General features: G+C 43.5%; 1 protein-coding gene across 1 annotated transcript in view; it reads left to right on the plus strand.

The window, feature by feature from the left end:
• CUL9 (cullin 9) overlaps positions 1 to 18045 on the plus strand; it is a gene marked incomplete in the record, with an annotated part of 1346550 nt that overhangs the window by 184341 nt on the left and 1144164 nt on the right. The window contains 2 exon segments of the mRNA XM_053712774.1: positions 7647 to 7840; positions 9734 to 10103. Of these exon segments, the coding sequence (XP_053568749.1) occupies positions 7647 to 7840; positions 9734 to 10103 (564 nt within the window).

An 18045-nucleotide genomic window follows, 5' to 3' on the forward strand; every position in this document is an offset into this window, starting at 1 on the left:
CTTCTTTGTTTGTGGTTTTCTCAGGAAAATCTAAGGGACAGATCTTCGGTTTCTTCTCTTTCTTTTTGGCTGAGGAGTAGCATACGTTTTGCATATGTTTTGCATATGAGACTGCTAGACAGCAGCCTCCAGAGAGAGTTACGGCTCATTCCACGAGGGCGGTTGCTTTCTCATGGGGCATTTAAAAATGAATCTTCTGTGGTACAGATTTGCAAGGTTGCAATTTGGTCCTCCTTTCACACTCTTGTCTCAGCTGAGGCCGTTTTTTTGGGAAAAGGGTTTTTCAAGCAGTGGTGCCTTCCGTTTAGGTTCCCTGTCTTGTCCCTCCCGTATCATCTGTGTACTCTAGCTTTGGTATTGAATCCCATTAGATCCGTGGACTCATCGTGTCTTAAAAAAGAAAAGAAAATTTATGCTTACCTGATAAATTTATTTATTTTTTGACACAATGAGTCCAAGGTCCGCCCTGTTCTTTTAGACAGGTTGTGGGTTATTGTAAACTTCAGTCACCTCTGCACCTTGGCTTTTCCTTTCTTTTCCTAACTTCGGTCGAATGACTGGAGTGGGAGGGAAGGGAGGAGCTGTTTGTCAGCTCTGCTGTTGTGCTCTTTGCCTCCTCCTGCTGACCAGGAGGTGAATGTCCCATTAGTAATTAAGATGATCCGTGGCCTCATTGTGTCAAATAAGAAATACATTTATCAGGTAAGCATAAATTTTATTTTTTTTGTATCTCCTTATTCTCTGTCTAATGATGCACGTAGCTCCTTAGATTATGCTTTGTATAGTTATACACGTACCTCTTTAAGATTATTTTCCTTAGTGATACACGTTCCTCCTTAGACTTTTCACTCACAAAATGTGGATATTGCTAGTGTTCCAGACCGGAATCCGGCTACTTCTCACAGCTTGATCCAATTACGGACACTCCAATTACCTCTTTCCAACTCTGGATATTGCTAGTGTACCCGACTGGAAGCTTGTCCCTTGTCACCGCTTGTTCCAATTTCAGTTCACTGCCTGCCATCCCTCTAGCTTCCACATATGGGGTTCCACGTGACACTGGTGTCTTGGACTCGCATCGAAGGCTTTCTCTGTGTTTTTAAATAGCAAACATTTTCTTTATACCGGTATCTAGTTAGTTGTATTCGCTGTTATGCTAGTTTACTCATAGTTTATGATCACTTTAACCCACATGTTTCACCCTTAAGGGCTTTATTAAGACTAGTTCATACTCTTTATATCTCGGGTTGAAATTTCTTCCTTTTCTTTTTCATTGGATTGTGGCAGTTACTTTCTTATTTAAGGTAGTGTTATGAATTTCTTAATCTTTAGTGGTTGTATAAAGTGATTTATATTATTCAAAGCTTCTGTTTTAATAAAACACTTTCTTTGTCACCACTTATTTAAATGTATTCAAGCAGTTAGTTACTACATCAATCTATGCATTGAGTCCAATGGGGGCTAGACTTTTAAAAATAAATAAATATATATACATATATATATGTTAAGCTTCTTTTTTTAATTTGATTGTTATAATCTCCCCCTCTCAAATCCTTCTTTACTTTATATAATCCCCAAAATTTCATGGATTTAGTATTTCTTTTATTTATTTCTCTAAAAAAATCCTATAGATAATTTGGTCCGTATCTCCTTTTCCTATTTCCCTCAAATGTTCCCTCATTCTTTCTTTCAGAAGCCTAGACGTTTCACCTATATATTGCTTCTCAGACTCTATAAGGTATACCACACCCTTATCCATACATCTAATTGTATCTGTTATGTAATATGTTTCTCCAGTTGGGGTGATAGTCACCAATTTCGTTTTATTGCTGTGCCTGCATGTCTTACAACAATGACAGGGATAGTATCCCTTTAACTGTTCTCCATGCAGATATATTTATTTTAATATCTTAGTTGGAGAGCATAATGCACTTGGTGCCAATAGATCTTTAAGATTTTTCACTCTCCTATGAACAAAACTTGGGTTTGGTTTCAGTTTATTCCTAAAAATAGGATCCGTTTGTACGATGTGCCAATGCTTTCTTATTATTCGTTTAAGTTGTTTATGTTGTATGCTATAGTCTGTTACAAACTGAACATTTATTTGTTTAGTATCCGGAACCTCCCTAGTATTATTTTTAATAGTTAATAGGGTACTTATTTCTAATTGTCTAGCTTCTACAATGGCTTCTGTACCCTTTTCATATCATAACCTTTATCTGTGAAGGGTTTTTCTAATAATTGGATCAGTTTATCATAAAGTCTAACACTCAAACAGTTTCTTCTCTCAGACATTGTCCCTTTTTGGGATATTTTGAATCCATCATTTGAGGTGACAACTGCTCGAGTGTGTGTAATTATTGGTATCAACTTTTTTAAAATGTGTGCTTGTTCTGATTGAATTTTTCACAACTTCTATGTCCAAATCTGAAAATGTTAATTTACCTTTACTTATTTCCGATGAGAATTTGATTGAATATTGATTTTCATTCATATCATGAATAAAATAATTTAAATCTTGTTGTGTTCCTTTACACAGCATAATAATATTATCTATATATCTTCTATATAATACAAGGTTATCTCAAGTCAATGCTGGGATAGGAAATCTTATTCCCATTTACCCATAAAAAGATTGGCATAACTTTTATCGATCCTTATACCCATAGCGGTTCCTTATGTTTGTAAGTAGAACTTTTATATCTAAATAGAAAATAAATATTTTGTAATTATAAATGTAATGCTTTCCAAAATAAATTCAGACTGTTCGATTTTCAAAGATTCTTAATTCATTAAAAACAGTTAAGTGGCATTTAGTCCAAATTCATTCCCAATACTTGTTTATAATGATGAGACATCACTAGTAGCTAAAAATAATTCCTCTTCCCATTCCAAATTTTGTAAAAGGTTTAGAAGCTGAGTAGCATCTATTAGATATGAAGGTAATGTTTGAAGATACTTTTGCAAAAAAAAGCTGCTCCGCTTCTTTAATATAGTCACTCTTATCAAGGATAACTATACCTCCCCCGTTATCTACAGGTTTTATTATGACATCATTCAGCTTTTATAGCATCATTCTCTCTTTTACTTAAATTCATGCTAGGGTAACTTTTACATTTTTTTATTTTCAATATTTTTCTGAACTAGTTTTTCAAATAGTTCCAAATGGGGTCGTTTCTCGTGAGTTGGATAGAATCCAGATTTCTCCTTCAGATCTACGTGTGTATAACCTGGAGTATCTATTTTCATAATTTTTTGTTCATAAGTTTAGTTTGTATTGTTGTTGTTTTCACCTTTCTGTTTTAGAAAATAAAATGTTAATTTACGGATATACTGTTTTATATGTATAAATGTGTTAAATTTCTTGATTATTTTTTTTAGATGGGGAAAAATTTAATCCCAAACCTTAAAACATTTTCTTCTTTCTTTAAAATGACTTTACTTAGATTAAATGTACCTTTCGTAATAGGGGTTATTTTGTACACATTTGGTCCTTCCTTTCTTCTCTCTAGTCCTAATGTCCACAAGAAATAGTGGTCACTACTTCCTGTATAGGGTCGCATATCATTCCTTTGTCTAAAGAAATGATTCCCTGGCATTTCAATTGATGTCTCTAATTCATTTTGTGGATTACTTATTTTCTATATCCCTATTTAAAACTTCAAACCTATTACTAGTATTATAATTATATTTTTCCTTTTCTCGTTCTAATTCTAAGCTCCACCTTTTTTTGTGTCTGATTCACATATCCATCAAATCTCCTAAATTCTTTTCTGTTATTCCTGATATTTTTAAATTTGAAAGATGGAAATAGAAACAAAAATAAATAATTCAACAAAAATACTGTTATAATTGCTATCTTATAATTGCTATTTTTTTTACTGCTTTAGCATAAGCTCAGAGTTTACGTATTGAGTTTTAAATCTTTATTACAGACTTCACCTGTGTCCAGTTCCTGGCCATACCTGTCTCCTATTACTGACTTCCCCTTGTGCCGGTTGCTGGCCATACCTGTCCCCTATAACTGAGTTCCCCTTCTGCCTGGTCACTGGCTATACCTGTCCCCTATTACTAACTATCTATCGGGTACTTATGGAGCGCAAACTTATTACCCGTGAGTGTCTCAAGGCGCTAAGTGAAAGGTGATAGAATGGGGGGGGGAATGAACGGATGAACGTTTAGTCAAAAAGCTAGGTTTTGAGGTCCTTTCTGAACTTTGTGAGGGAGGTGAATTGTCTGAGGTACAGTGGGGGGGGTGTTCCATGTTGGGAGAAGGATCTTCCGCCAACTGTGGATTTGCTGATGCGGGGAAGTGCTTGGTCGGCCGATCAGAGTTGTCTGGCAGGGGTGTAGTAATTTACGCGGTGGTTGATGTATTCGGGTCCGATGTTGTGTAGGGCCTTGAACGCATGGGTAAGGAGCTTGAAGGTGATTCTTTTGTTGATGTGGGGAGCCAGTTAAGGTTCCTTAGGTGTTCGATGATGTGGCATTGGCGAGGGTTGTTGAGGATGAATCTGGCTGAGGCGTTCTGAATACTTTGGAGTCTCTTTTGGAGTTTGATGGTGGAGCCGGCGTTGAGTGCGTTGCCGTAGTCCAACCGGCTGCTGACGAGGGTTTCGTTAGAGATCCACTTGAAGATTTTTCATAGTTGGTGGAGAATGTGGATGCATGTTGACATGATGGCATTGATTTGTCGGTCCATGGAGAGTGAAGAGTCCAGAATAAAGCCTAGATTTTGTGCATGGTCGGTTGGGGTTTGAGGGTGACAGAGGGCTGTGGGCCACCAGGAGTCGCGGATTTATTGGGTCAGAGGAGGAGGACTTCGGTTTTGTCTGTGTTAAGTTTGAGCCGGTTGTCATTCATCCAGGCGGCGACTGCTGTCAGGCCTTCGTGGACGTTACTTTTGACGGTAGGATCTCTGGTGAGTGAGATGATTAACTTCGTGTTGACGAGGAGACGATGTTGAGGTTGTGGCGTTGGATGATGGCGGCGAGAGTAACCATGTAGATGTTGAAGAGGGTGGGGCTCAGCGAAGAGCCTTGCGGTTCATTGCAGTTGACTGTTGTGGGTTTGGAGGAGAAAGGCGGGAATCTGACTTTCTGGGTCCTGCCCGTGAGGAAGGAGGTGATCCATTCCAGGGCTTTGTTGAGGATGCCGGCGTCGTGTAGGCGCGGAGGGTGCTGTGGTCGACAGTGTCGAATGCTGCTGAGAGGTCTAGGAGAATGAGAGCGGCAGTTTCTCCTCGATCAAGAAGGGCGCGGTTGTTGTTTGTGGCGGCAAGCAGGGCGGTCTCAGTGCTGTGGTTGCTTCTGAAACCGGATTGGGAGTGGTCCAGGGTGTGGTTGGCCTCAATGTGGTCAATAAGTTGCAAGTTGATGGACTTCTCTATGATTTTGGCCGGGAAGGGGAGTAGAGAGATGGGGCGGTAGTTATTAGAGTCTGTGGGGTCTGCTGAGGGTTTCTTCAGCAGGGGTTTCAGTTCTGCGTGCTTCCAGACATCCCAAAAGGTGCCAGTTTTGATGGAGCAGTTTATGGTGTGGCGGAGTTCAGGGGCGATGGTGTTGCTTGCTTTGTTGAATATGTGATAGGGCATGGGTCCGAAGGTGCGCCGGAGTGGATGGATTTCATGATTCTTAGGGTGTCCTCTGTGGTGAGAGGGCTCCAGATAGTATGTGTAGGGTGGGGGGCGTGAATTTGGGTGGGGTATAGGTGGGTGGGTGGTGGAGGTTAAGTTATGAGATGTTAAACTGTCATAGATATTGAGGATCTTGCGGTGGAACTGTGCAGCGAGGGTATCGCAGAGGTCCTGGGAGGGTGGAATGTCCCTGTTGGATTTAGAGAATTCCTTGATGACTGAGAACATCTCTTTGCTGTTGTGTGCGTTAGAGTTGATTCTGTCTTGGATGGCTGTTTTTTTTGGCGGTTTTTATGAGGTGGTGGCGATTGCTTCCTTAAAGGCAGCTTTCTCCAGAAGGGTCTTGCTGGATCTCCAGGTTCTTTGGCATTTGGAGTCCTGGAGGGCCGGGTGAACCAGCTGGCTTTGTTGTTGGTTTGGTGGCTGGACGGTTTCTTGAGGGGGGTGAGGGTGTTGGAGCATTCTGTGATCCAGGGGTGGAGGTTTGGGGTGGAGGAGTTGGCATCTGTGGAGGTAAGTGGGGAGGATTTGTTTAGGGTGCGGTGCAGTTGGTCTTGGGTAATGTTGTTCCAGTTTCTGCGGGGCGGGTGGTACTGCCGGAGGTGGGTGGTGGGTTTGTTGAAGGAGAAGTGTATGCAGTGGTGGTCAGTCCATAGGAGTTTGGTGATGTGATTGACTGAGATGTGGTTGCCTGCGGAGAAGATCGGGTTGAGGGTGTGGTCGGCTACGTGGGTTGGGTAGTTTACAAGTTGCTTCAGTCCGATGCTTCCAAGGTTTTCCAGGAGGGTGGAGGTGTTGTGATCGTTGTCAAGATGGAAGTTGAGGTCACCGAGGAGGATGTAGTCCGTTGAGGCAATGGCGTGGGATGCAATGTTGTCGGTGATGCAGTCGCAGAAGGCGGGACGAGGTCCTGGAGGTCTGTAAATGAGGGTGCCGTGGAGGGTGGTGTTGGGGTTGACCTGGATCTTGAAGTGTAGGTGTTCCAGGCCTGGTGAGTGGTCGTCGAAGCTGGTTGTGACTTTGATGGTGTGCTTGTGGATGATGACGATGCCTCCTTCAGGTTGGTTGCTGCTGTGTTTGTGGCAGATCTTGTAGCCATCGGGTATTGCAGTGGTGATGTCCGGCGCTGATGCGTGGTTCAGCGAGGTCTCGGGGGGGAAGGCGACATCTGGGGAGGTGGAGTTTAGCAGGTTCTAGATTTCTTGGGCGTGCTTGTGGATAGAGCGGGTGTTGAGGAGGATGCAGTTGAGGTAATTGCGTCTTTTTTTGGGTGGGCAGGTTGGTTGGGTTGTGGTCCGGAGGGAGGGGAAGGAGCAGTTGCGACAGGTGAAGAGTCCGAAGGTGTTAGTCAGGGATGTGTGGTGGCAGGCGGACGATCTTCCCGGTGTTGAGTGCGTTGAGGGTGCTGGCGTCGTAGTAGTGGTGGTTTCTGTAGCCAAGGTTCGTGGCAATGGGTGCGTTTTGGGCGTGGACGTGCGCTGACGGGCTTGCCTTTGGGATGCCAGTGGGGCGGCTGCTGCGCGGTCGCGCTGCGAGCACCATTAAATACAGCAGGGAAGTGGGCGGACTGGTTAGCTGGGAGACTTCCCCCTGTGCCTAGTCGCTGGCTATACCTCTCCTCTATTACTGACTTTGCCTGTCCCCTATTACTGACTTCCCCTGTACCTGCTCGCAGGCATTGCCTGTCCCCTATTACTGACTTCCCCTGTACCTGGCGTCGCCTGTCCCCCTTTACTGACTTCCCCGTTGCCTGTCCCCTATCATTGACTTCCCCTCTGCTTGGTCGCTATTGTTGCCTGTTCCCTATTGCTGGCGTTGCCTGTCTATTACTGACTTCCCCAGTGCCCAGTCAAAGGGATGGAAACGGGGAACTTCAATTTAAAAATTCTGCTTTTTTGTATCTGACTTTAAAAATGTTACAGTTAATTCAGATTTAGTTATAGTTTTGTTCAATGAAAACATTTTACATTTTTTTTTTTTATATAATTACATTTATTTTTTAATCCCATAGTTACCCAGATGTTGAGTACTAAGCCCTCAGGTGGTGGTCTTTACACCCTGCCCTACCTAACTGGGGTCTCACATGAGCAATCTGGGACCCTGCGACAGGATGAATGGTGGGAGCTTTTGTTTTTCATGAAGAGGCTGGAGCCCCAGGAGCAGCAGAAAGTGTTGGATATGGTTAAACCGAACAAAGAGATCCAGGTGCCTGAGGGGACATTAAAGGACTTAGGCGAGGTCACAGAAGGCAAACAGATCATCTCAGACTGATACAGTTGGCATAGGAGAGGGCACCCATTTCAAATAGCTAAGAGGTTTTGGTGACTAGTGAAGGGACAGGGTCTAATGAAGAGGTAGATCTCACATAGATGATGGGAGGTGAATGGGATGGAATAAAGCATAGCTAAAAGCACATAAATGAGGCTGATTATCCCTTGGCATCCTAGTTAATAGGACATCACTATGACATAGTATCAGTATAGTAAACCCATAGCGGGCTGAAAGGTCATGTGACAGTATTTGACCAGGATGTGACCGTCAGAACCACAGCGATTGTAATTAGGTACAGTAACTGATCAGGAAGTGACTTTCACAACCACAGCGATTGTGATTAGATAAGTAACTGATCAGGAAGTGACCGTCGGAACCACAGCGATTGTAATTTAGATAAAGTAACTGATCAGGAAGTGACTGTTAGAACCAAAGATCTTGTGATTTAGATACAGTAACTGATCAGGAAGTGACCGGCAGAACCAGAGCACTTGTGATTAGATATTACTATTTATTTATAAAGCGCCAACAGATTACGCAGAGCTGTCCATAGGTACAAAGATAAAAGTACAACAGTAATACAATACAATATAAGACACCGGACAAAATCAAACAAACAAATACAGGGGGGAATTGTGGGCCCTGTTCCTGTGGGAACTTACAATCTAGATAGGTAGGAGGATGAGAAACAGGAGGTAGGGACTGCAAAGGTGATAATGATGTTCGTGTCGAGTTAGAAGAGGGCAACTATTAGGCAAGTGGAATTCATTTGATACTGATTTGGTGATAGGAGGTGATGGTACACGATACAAGGAGCAGGTTATTGTTGGATCTTAGAGGACGGGCTGGAGTATATTTGTTGAAGAGTGAGGAGAGGTGGGGGGGGGGGGCTGCGTTGATAAGGGCTTTGTAGGTCAGGGTGTGAATTTTGAATTTAATTCTGCTTTGAATGGGTAGCCAGTGAAGGGACTTGCAGAGAGGTGCAGCAGATACAGAGTGTCGGGAGATGTGGATTAGTCTAGCAGAGGCATTTAGGATGGATTGAAGGGGGGAGAGGCGGAAGAGAGGAAGGCCAGTTAGTAGGTTATTACAGTAGTCAAGTTGGGAAATTACTATGGAGGGGATTAGCTGTTTAGTAGTTATATCACTCAAACGGGCGAATTTTGGAGATATTGCGTAGGTGGTTGTGACAGGATGAAGAGTGCAATTTGATGTGGGATATGAAGGACAGATTGGTGTCAAATGTAACTCCTCTCCTAGGCAGCGGATTTGGGGTGATGGGGAGATAGTGGTGTCGCCAAAAGTGATAGAAAAGTTAGATACTGGAGTAGAATTAGAGGGGGGATTATAAGGAGCTCAGTCTTGGACATGTTGAATTTTAGATGGTGAGAGGCCATCCAGGAAGAAATGCCAAATAAGCAGTCACTGATGTGAGAAAGGACAGGAGAGTGCATGAGTGGATAGGTAGATCTGAGTATTATCAGCAAAGAGGTGATAGTTTAAGCCATAGCTACTAATAAGCTTTCCCATTGAGGGAAGTATATATAGAGAAGAGTAGAGGACCCAGAACAGAGCCTTGAGGTACTGCAACAGAAATAATCGGTGAAGTGGAGTCACCGCCAGCAAATGAGACAGAAAATAACCTATTAGATAGATAAGTGTATCCAGGAGAGGACAATGTCACAGAGCCCAAGGGAGCTTAGAGTCCGTAGGAGAAGGGGATGATCAACGATGTCAAAGGCAGCATTTGACATATGGGTAAACAATGCATCAGTAAAATTCAAGTCCTATAATTTTCTCTCTCCTCTTTTGTGCTTCGGTTTTTAGACATCAGATCTAGATGATCAGGATTTCCTGCAGATGTCTTTGTCTGTAGAGGTGGCTCAAAAGGTCCTGTGTTTCCTGAAAGACCATAGCAGTGGCTGTATCCAGACCGACTTACAGTGCTCACACATCTACACAAAATACATGCTGCATGGTGGGACAGAGTCACGGAGCGTTCAAGCTGACTCTGTCACTCAGGACCGCAGTTACCAGGGAGGGCTGCTTTCTAAGAAACCAAAGACTGAGGAGGCCCCCAGTAGTGATGGGGTGGGAACTGTCCCCATTGCAGAAAAAACTGACCTACAGCTTCTCAAGCATCTCCTTGACTTGGAGGGGCCACAGCCCACAGATGTGACAGGGGAGAAGAGCAAAGGTGAGCAGGGTATAGGTTTGACAAAAAATGACAAGGTATGAGACTTGTAGGCCATTCGTAGGGTTAAATAAAGAAGTACAAGGTGTAAGACTTGCAGGGCATTGGTAGAGATAAAGGAGTACAAGGTGTGAGACTTTCAGAGCATTGGTAGGGTTAGATAAAGGAATACAAGGTGCGAGACTTGCAGGGCATTGGTAGGGTTAGATAAAGGAGTACAAGGTGCGAGACTTGCAGGGCATTGGTAGGGTTAGATAAAGGAGTACAAGGTGTGAGACTTGCAGGCCATTGGTAGAGATAGGAGAAAATACACAGTTGCGGCGCTTACCGGTCCTACAGGGAGCGAGTCTGGCAGCTTGAGTAGCGTTGCTTCGGCGTGTGACGTAGGATCCGTTGTTTGCAGCAGCTTCTGGCCTCAAATCCGGAAGTAGGGAGCCCAGCCGACACGCCTCTGTCCAGGGCGTAATAATAAGTTCAAAGAGTCCCCACGAATTTCGGCTACAGGGCTAACAACCTACTGCGTCCAAACATCAAGGCAGGGTCAATTGGTAGAGATAGATAAAGGAGTACAAAGTGGGAGACTTGCAGGGCATTGGTAGGGTTAGATAAAGGAGTACAAGGTGTGAGACGTGCAGGGCATTGGTAGGGATAGATAAAGGAGTACAAGGTGTGAGACTTGCAGGGCATTGGTATGGTTAGATAAAGGAGTACAAGGTGGGAGACTTGCTGGGCATTAGTACTACGTAGGGTTAGATAAAGGAGTACAAGGTGTGAGACGTGCAGGGCATTGGTAGGGATAGATAAAGGAGTACAAGGTATGAGATGTGCAGAGCATTGGTAGGGTTAGATAAAGGAGTACAAGCTGTGAGACTTGCAGGGCATTGGTAGAGATAAAGGAGTACAAGGTGTGAGATGTGCAAAGCATTGGTAGGGATAGATAAAGGAGTACAAGTTGTGAGACTTGCAGGGCATTGGTAGGGTTAGATAAAGGAGTACAAGGTGTGAGACTTGCAGGGCATTGGTAGGGTTAGATAAAGGAGTACAAGGTGTGAGACTTGCAGGGCATTGGTAGGGTTAGATAAAGGAGTACAAGGTGTGAGACGTGCAGGGCATTGGTAGGGATAGATAAAGGAGTACAAGGTGTGAGACGTGCAGGGCATTGGTAGGGATAGATAAAGGAGTACAAGTTGTGACACTTGCAGGGCATTGGTAGGGTTAGATAAAGGAGTACAAGGTGTGAGACTTGCAGGGCATTGGTAGGGTTAGATAAAGGAGTACAAGGTGTGAGACGTGCAGGGCATTGGTAGGGATAGATAAAGGAGTACAAGTTGTGACACTTGCAGGGCATTGGTAGGGTTAGATAAAGGAGTACAAGGTGTGAGACTTGCAGGGCATTGGTAGGGTTAGATAAAGGAGTACAAGGTGGGAGACTTGCTGGGCATTAGTACTACGTAGGGTTAGATAAAGGAGTACAAGGTGTGAGACGTGCAGGGCATTGGTAGGGATAGATAAAGGAGTACAAGGTATGAGATGTGCAGAGCATTGGTAGGGATAGATAAAGGAGTACAAGTTGTGACACTTGCAGGGCATTGGTAGGGTTAGATAAAGGAGTACAAGGTGTGAGATGTGCAGAGCATTGGTATGGTTAGATAAAGGAGTACAAGGTGGGAGACTTGCTGGGCATTAGTACTACGTAGGGTTAGATAAAGGAGTACAAGGTGTGAGACGTGCAGGGCATTGGTAGGGATAGATAAAGGAGTACAAGGTATGAGATGTGCAGAGCATTGGTAGGGTTAGATAAAGGAGTACAAGCTGTGAGACTTGCAGGGCATTGGTAGAGATAAAGGAGTACAAGGTGTGAGATGTGCAAAGCATTGGTAGGGATAGATAAAGGAGTACAAGTTGTGAGACTTGCAGGGCATTGGTAGGGTTAGATAAAGGAGTACAAGGTGTGAGACTTGCAGGGCATTGGTAGGGTTAGATAAAGGAGTACAAGGTGTGAGACTTGCAGGGCATTGGTAGGGTTAGATAAAGGAGTACAAGGTGTGAGACGTGCAGGGCATTGGTAGGGATAGATAAAGGAGTACAAGGTGTGAGACGTGCAGGGCATTGGTAGGGATAGATAAAGGAGTACAAGTTGTGACACTTGCAGGGCATTGGTAGGGTTAGATAAAGGAGTACAAGGTGTGAGACTTGCAGGGCATTGGTAGGGTTAGATAAAGGAGTACAAGGTGTGAGACGTGCAGGGCATTGGTAGGGATAGATAAAGGAGTACAAGTTGTGACACTTGCAGGGCATTGGTAGGGTTAGATAAAGGAGTACAAGGTGTGAGACTTGCAGGGCATTGGTAGGGTTAGATAAAGGAGTACAAGGTGTGAGACGTGCAGGGCATTGGTAGGGATGGATAAAGGAGTACAAGGTGTGGGACTTGCAGGGCATTGGTAGGGATAGATAAAGGAGTACAAGGTGTGAGACTTGCAGGACATTGGTATGCATGTTATGGTGAGCGGTTCTAGCAGTGTGCTGCATGATACAGTTGCAGTAATTGTGCACATGATTCAACTAGCTTAGGGAGATGATATGACTGAACCCGCTCACGTCTGTTGCATGCTTATGAACAAGCTATCAGTATGTTCTGAATACAACAAGGCCAGTTATTGTGTCTTGTTTGTTTCTCTCAGTGTGATTAGAAATGAACTCTAAAGGCGATCAGTTTTTTCTCTTGCAAGGTGTATCCAGTCCACGGATTCATCCTTTACTTGTGGGATATTCTCATTCCCTACAGGAAGTGGCAAAGAGAGCACACAGCAGAGCTGTCCATATAGCTCCCCCTCTAGCTCCACCCCCCAGTCATTCTCTTTGCCGGCTCTAAGCACTAGGGTCTCTCTACGGGAGGGTAAAGTGAATGTGGTGTTACCATTGTAGTTTTATATCTTCAATCAAAAGTTTTTTTTTTTTGTTTTTTTGTTTTTTTAATTTTTTTTTTATTGAGCTTTTGTAAAAAAGTACAATCTTTACCATATGGTTACAAAGGGTAGGAAAAATAAAGAAAGGTACAATGCCAAGTTTTAAGTAAGCAATTTTAACATGAGTTACATCCTGAGCGGTAGAATATGGAAAACTATAATTCCCTGGACTGAGTGTCACAGGGAAGTCCAGATGGTAGTCCCATGGGTAGTAAATGTGTTTTCCTTTGAAAAAGTATGAAAAAATCTGTCCATTGATGTCCTTCCTTCCTCCTCTCTGTTAACATATAGATTATAAGTAACATTTAGAGTACTTTGCTTTCAAAAACTTTTTGCAAATTCAACTGTGAAACCCAATCTTCCTATACATAAAGGTATGTGCAAATCCATCTCCTTACATCCCTCTCAAGGATTCAGCACACAAACTAAAACTTAACATGTGACACTAATTCATTAATTTAGCATCCTAAAGTCTGAAAAGTCCCGGGCGGGCCCCGGGTAGTTCCTCCCCCCCCCCTCCATGGGTACCTGGTCGTTAATTGTTGTTCAACTTGCATCATTAACATGTCTTTTTCTCGCCCACATTGCCAACATTGTCTTGTGTATTTCTAACTGACCTGTTAAGACATAGTGGTATCGCTCTAGTTGTAATGTTGTGTCTACCCTTGCTTTCCACCCCGCCCTAGAAGGTATATGAGTGGACTTCCAGTTCAGAGGAATTAGGGTTTTAGCACATGTCAAAAGTAGCATGAGTAGTGATTTTTGGGCCTGTGTTTGGAATTTGAATGGGAAGTGGAAAAGCAGCGTGTCCGGGGTTTTGGGGATCGTCAAGTCAGTGGTTGTGTGTATTTCTTCCCAAACTTCGTCCCAGTAATGAACTATTAGTTGGCAGTCCCACCACACATGTACCATATTGCCTTCCATCCCACAACCTCTCCAGCATCTCCCCGTGGTGTTTGGGTAAAAAATGTTCAGCCTTCTTGGTGTAAGATACCACCTGCTCCGTAGCTTGTAATGGGATTCTTGTGTTCGTGAGGAAACGGACACCTTTTTCCCGAGTAGGAACATTTGGCTCCATTCTTCGGGTGTAAAAGAGTATCCCAATTCTTTGTGCCATTGTGAAGTGAATTGCGGTAATGCGTCATCAGTCGGGGTTAGGATGATTTTATATAAAATTGAGATTACATGTTTAATCTCCACTGGAGACATGCAGAGCTGTTCAAATTTTGTCAGGCTCCTTCCAAAGAGGTGCCTGCATTTGTGAGAATTGATGTAATGCTGAACCTGGGAGTATGTAAACCAGGAATTCGCTATGGCAGGGTGATCCTCAAGGAGCTCCTGTGGAGTCTTAAGTCTCCCCTGTGATAATAGATTGCCTATGCAGTTCAAAGGGAGCGCTGGGTGAGCAGTAGACCCCGGCAAGTGCAAAGGTAAGTTGTGATTTCCGTAAATAGGTGTGAGGGGTGCATATCTGGTAGAAATGTGTGGTTCTGTGGAGAGTATTTTGTCCCATTCATTGAGCAACTCCTCTAATAGCGGTAAGTTAGGGATGTCAGTCGGTCTGTGTTTTTTATCGGACCAAAACAGATTGGGTATGTGGGTCTTAGTAATAGAGTGAGCGCATACCTGCTTCCAGGCCTTGTCATCTGTGTCCCAGCACCATTCCACTATTCTGTGAAGAAGGGCTGCCCTCCTATAGGATTGAATGTGCGGAATTCTCAAGCCCCCCCGTTCCCTTGGAAGATATAGGGTTTGTTTGTTAATCCTCTGCTTAATGCCTTTCCAAATATACTCCTCTATGAGAGCTTGTAATGAAGGTAGGAAGGAGTGTGGGAGGGTTATGGGTACAGTCTGCAGTAGATATAGCACTCTAGGCAGGACATTCATCTTTACAACTCCGATCCTGCCGAGCCAGGATATGGATTTATTCTTCCATTCGGAAAAATCTCTCGCCAAATCTTTTTTCAACTGCCCATAGTTGGCTTCAAAGACCTCCGAGTTGGAGCCTGATATATGGATTCCCAAATATTTCAATGAGCTGTTTTTTTGTATAAAGGGTGAATGATTTTTAAGCCAGTTCAGTGTCTCTGGTGTTAGGGAAATGCCAAGGAGTTCTGATTTTGTAAGGTTAAGAAGGAAGTTGGAAACTGTGCCATATTTTGTGAATTCTGATAGTATGGCTGGTATGGAAGTCTCAATGTCTGTCATGGTTAACATTACGTCATCAGCGTACATGGCTAGCTTGTTTTCGATTGTTCCTGTCTGTATGCCTTTTATGTCAGGATTATGTCTAATATTACTAGCTAATGCTTCTATGGCGATGGCAAATAGGGCCGGGGAAAGTGGGCATCCCTGTCTCGTACCATTCGTGATAAGAAAGGGGTCAGAAAGGACTCCGTTGACCTTTATTTGTGCATTAGGTTGCGAGTATAGGGCAAAAATTGTCTTCAATGTTTTATCCCCAAACCTCATTGCCACCATGGTGCTCCGCAGGAAGGCCCAGTCCACCCTGTCGAAAGCTTTCTCTGCGTCCGTGGACAGCAGAGCGAGCGGAATCGACTTTGTTTTAGAGAAAGCTATGAGGTGAAAGACTTTTAGAGTGTTATCTCTGGCCTCCCTGCCAGGAATGAATCCTACCTGGTCAGTTGAGACCAGTTTTGGAAGATATTTATTAATGCGCGTTGCTAAGACCTTTGCTAGTATTTTAATATCGCTATTGAGAAGGGAAATGGGTCTGTAGCTTTCGGGCTTATCTGGGGTCTTCCCGGGTTTTGGGAGGACTGTGATATATGCTGACAGCATAGACCTGGGGAGGAGTCCGGAATCATTCAGTCCATTAAACAATTTATGTAAGTGGGGTAGTAACAATGGGAGAAAAGTTTTGTAATACTTATTACTCAGTCCGTCTGGCCCCGGGCTTTTCCCACTTGGAAGATCTTTTATTGTCTCTGCTATTTCTTTTTGAGATATGGGTGTTTCTAGGTCGTTGGATTCCTCCTCAGTCAGTGTCGGCATTGTTGTGTGGTTTAAATAATGTTGTATTTCCTGAGTATGGGTGTCTGTTTCTCCCCTTTTAAGATTATATAGTTTGCTATAGTAATTACGGAAAATTTGCGCAATGTTACGACTATCCTGTCTCGTCCGTCCCTGTTCATCTTTCATGGAGTATATACATGTTTTTAATCTCTGGCGTGTGAGGGCTCTCGCTAGTAGTCTACCCGCTTTATCCCCTCCCTCAATTTTTGTTTAAGTTTCAACGCGGAGCGTTGGTTTTCTTCCTGCAGTAGGGCCCTAAAGTCGAGCCTAGCTTGGGAAAGGTCGTTTTCTAGTGTGGTATTTGTTGCCTCTTTTTTATGTCTTTCCTCTAAGGTGTGAATGGTGTGTAGTATTGAGTTGTATTTTTCTCTGCGTTGTTTGTTCAGTTTCGATTTATGTTTAATTAATATCCTGCGGACACATTTGTGTGCTTCCCAAACTGAGGTGAGAGGTAGATTATCTTGAGTATTAATATTAAAGTACTCGGTCATAGATGTCTCTGTCTGCTTTAATTTCGGGGTTATCCAAAAGGGTGTCTTCCAGTCTCCATATAAAGGGCATGTCAGGGGAGTTTGGCCAGTCTATGGTGCATGAAACAGGGGCATGATCCGACCATGTTATGGCTAAAATGTCGCTGTGTGTGATATATGAAATTCCCATTGAGTCTGCGAATAGGTAGTCTATCCTTGAATATTTGTTGTGGGGGCTGGAATAAAAGGTGAAGTCCCTGTCGGTTGGGTGTAGGGTTCTCCAGATATCATGTAGAAGGAGATGTTTGAGCTGGGCGTCAATCTGTTTCAATGCATGGTGTGGGACGCTTGACACTCCATTAGAAGTGTCCCATAGTGGGAGTAGGGGTGCGTTAAGATCCCCTCCCATGAAAAGAGTTCCCTTAGAGACTTCCTGTATTTTTTGAGTGACCCTTTTTAGAAATTTATCCTGCTTAGTGTTGGGGGAATAAATGTTTGCCAATGTGATCAGTTTACCGTGGAGTTGTCCTGTGAGAATTATGTATCTGCCGTCTCTATCTTTTTCCTGCTGTAATAAGTGGAATAGCAGTTTTCGGTGTATGAGAATCCCAACTCCATTCTGTTTGTAGGGGCCTGAAGCTAGAATAGCGCTTGGGTAAGTATGATTATGCCATTTGGGTTCTTTAGACCTGGCAAAATGTGTCTCCTGGAGAAACACAATATCCCCACCCATCCTTTGTAAGTCCCTCAGTACTATGGAGCGTTTACCCGGGCTGTTGAGGCCTTTGACATTTACTGTTAGCAGTTTGATCGGGTGTGTCTTATATGTAGAGTAAGAGCCCGCCCCTTTAGGCCCACTCTGTGGTGGGTGTAGCATGTTAAATGGTGTAATATATGTGCAAGGCTGGGTGTAGGAAAGTCCAAGGCTTGAGAGTAGTGTCCTGGGGCCCGCCCAAAATGGTGTCTGGAATGTGACCAGACAAATGTACAATACCAACAAGCACATGAAAACAGATCTATGTGCGTATTTTACAAGAAACTAAGTCTAAGTCTAACAGGCTGTGCCCTGCTAGGCCCAGTGCAATAATAAAGATAAGAAACTTAGCCGAACCGTTCAAATTGCAGTGAAATCAGAACTAATTTAAAGTATAAGTAATGTTAGTGAGCACGTCATTCCCTCCCGGAGCACAGTGGAGACCTCTAAGAGTAGGTTTAATAATGTAGAAGCGGATGTTTAACATCTATGAGCAGTTTGGCTAATAGCGCACAATACGTGCGGTCCCGCGTTTATGGTAGAGTCACCCGTGCGCTCCAGGATGGCACATATTTAACCAAAACATCAACCGCAGCACAAGTTATAATCTAACATTCAACACCAAGTGAGAAAGAGGTAGATAAATATTCCTATACACAAAAATAAACTTTTAGTTGTGACTTCAAAACCAACAGAGTGATAATTTTTTTTATTTTTTT

Source organism: Bombina bombina, chromosome 4 (genome assembly GCF_027579735.1).
Source record: "Bombina bombina isolate aBomBom1 chromosome 4, aBomBom1.pri, whole genome shotgun sequence".
Lineage (NCBI taxonomy): Eukaryota > Metazoa > Chordata > Amphibia > Anura > Bombinatoridae > Bombina > Bombina bombina.